The sequence below is a fragment of the Trachymyrmex cornetzi genome, unplaced genomic scaffold, assembly GCF_001594075.2.
Source record: "Trachymyrmex cornetzi isolate Tcor2-1 unplaced genomic scaffold, Tcor1.1 scaffold95, whole genome shotgun sequence".
NCBI lineage: Eukaryota > Metazoa > Arthropoda > Insecta > Hymenoptera > Formicidae > Trachymyrmex > Trachymyrmex cornetzi.
The window spans coordinates 1,936-2,557 of NW_017300300.1; the positions used below are offsets into that span (position 1 = coordinate 1,936).

At 30.7% G+C, this 622-nt stretch overlaps 1 protein-coding gene across 1 annotated transcript in view; it reads right to left on the reverse strand.

Moving 5' to 3' along the window:
* The window catches only part of LOC108769795 (uncharacterized), a gene marked incomplete at its 3' end in the record, with an annotated part of 1,070 nt that extends 599 nt beyond the window's left edge, over nt 1-471 (reverse strand). Inside the window, exon 1 of the mRNA XM_018520994.1 lies at nt 275-471. Within this exon, the coding sequence (XP_018376496.1) occupies nt 275-341 (67 nt within the window). The remainder of the gene's footprint in view (nt 1-274) is intronic.
* Between the last annotated feature and the right edge of the window lie 151 nt (nt 472-622).

Here is a 622-nt window from a genome sequence, read left to right on the forward strand (position 1 = left end):
TATATTATATATATACATATATATATATATATATATATATATATGTATGTATATGTATATATATGAGTTTAACAAGATATTTATAGTTTATAAAACAAATATAATAATACTAACTACTATACTTCCTTAATGTCAAAGATACGTATTTAAAATTATGAAACAATTTATTATGCAAGTATGATTAATTTCTTTTTTTAATTACCACAGAACCGAACTTGCGACATAGATTTCCGTAAGGTTAGATCGATTTTTTAAACATATAAGATGTACTTACTATCCAGTAAATCGTTCAAATCTTGATTTTCTGTTTCATTATTTGTTCGTTCGATATTATCAGTCATATTTCCGTGATTTTTTAATATCCTATTAATATCCTGCTACACTCTTTTCACGGAGAGAGAACTACCACGAACGGCTCTTCTTCAAAACCCTAATTGGTTTCCGACCCAGGCCATGTTCATAAATTGGGGTGCGTTCGAATTCCCTTGATCTAGGTATTCTATATAACAGATGTTTTAAGCCTTAGGCTGCGTCCCCATGGAGAAAGAAACAGCGGAACGGAATGTGAAAGGAATATTGATCGAAAAGAGATAATGCTGGATTCACACTGGATTCGACGTGC